Below are 892 nucleotides of genomic sequence, written 5' to 3'. Positions count from 1 at the left end.
TATGTAAGTTTACGCCATTATAGCCTTTGCGAGTGTGTGTGGTATGAGTGAATGCATGTTTGTGTGTTAAAGTGTCCCTTATCAACGGATAAAAGTAATCCTAGTATCAAAACCAGATCTTTATTAGTTGTAATATCTGAATATTTATATAATACGCCGCTATTATTGATATATTGCAGAGGTAGATATACAGGCTCAAATCATCATCACAATCATCACTATTATTTTTATTGTTGTCATAATGGCATAAAACCTTAAACTGATAGTTTCAATTTTAATTCTCAAATGAATTGATATGCCCGTCTTCATTATCTTTTTTTTATTGCATGTCGATTTTATTAAAACGCCTCTATATGTGAAAAGGATAAAAATGAGAAAAATCACGAAGTTAGATATGTGACTGTCACCTATCAACTTATGCAATTAACGCGTATCGATTTATATTAGAAACTGTTCGTTCTCATTCACATATTTTATACATTTTTAACAACAAATTCATGATGCTATTCCTCAAGGAAAACAATGTAGGTTAAAATGTTATTATATTAGTCTTAGCATTTAATAATACAATGTAAGCAAAGTTGCAAAAAAAACAATAGATATTAATTAAACTGTCCTTTTTATATTTCAACAATGAATTCAGGAAGCTGGCCATCAAGGAATACAATATAATTGAAAATGTTATTATATCAGTCTTCCATCTTAGTGTTTAATGCATACAATGCAAGCGAAGTTGCAAAAATGCAATACATATGAATTAAACTGCTCGCTCTCATTCTATATTTCAACAATGAATTCGTGAAAGTGTCTATCAGGTAAAAATATTAATATTGAAAATATTATTATGTCAGTTTCCCATGTTAACATTTCGTACATGCAGAGCAAACATAGT

At 29.1% G+C, this 892-nt stretch overlaps 1 protein-coding gene across 2 annotated transcripts in view; it reads left to right on the top strand.

Annotated features, from left to right (window-relative positions):
• LOC119594566 (insulin-like growth factor-binding protein complex acid labile subunit) overlaps positions 1 to 892 on the top strand; it is a 106,376-nt gene that overhangs the window by 104,393 nt on the left and 1,091 nt on the right. The window contains exon 4 of one of the 2 annotated variants that reach the window (XM_037943601.1): positions 816 to 850. The exons of the other annotated variant lie outside the window; for it this stretch is intronic. Within the exon in view, the coding sequence (XP_037799529.1) occupies positions 816 to 850 (35 nt within the window). The remainder of the gene's footprint in view (positions 1 to 815; positions 851 to 892) is intronic. 2 annotated transcript variants of the gene reach the window in all.

This window comes from Penaeus monodon, chromosome 34 (assembly GCF_015228065.2).
Source record: "Penaeus monodon isolate SGIC_2016 chromosome 34, NSTDA_Pmon_1, whole genome shotgun sequence".
NCBI lineage: Eukaryota > Metazoa > Arthropoda > Malacostraca > Decapoda > Penaeidae > Penaeus > Penaeus monodon.
Note: the sequence above shows the minus strand (reverse complement) of the source record. Positions and strands in the feature narration are given on the sequence as shown.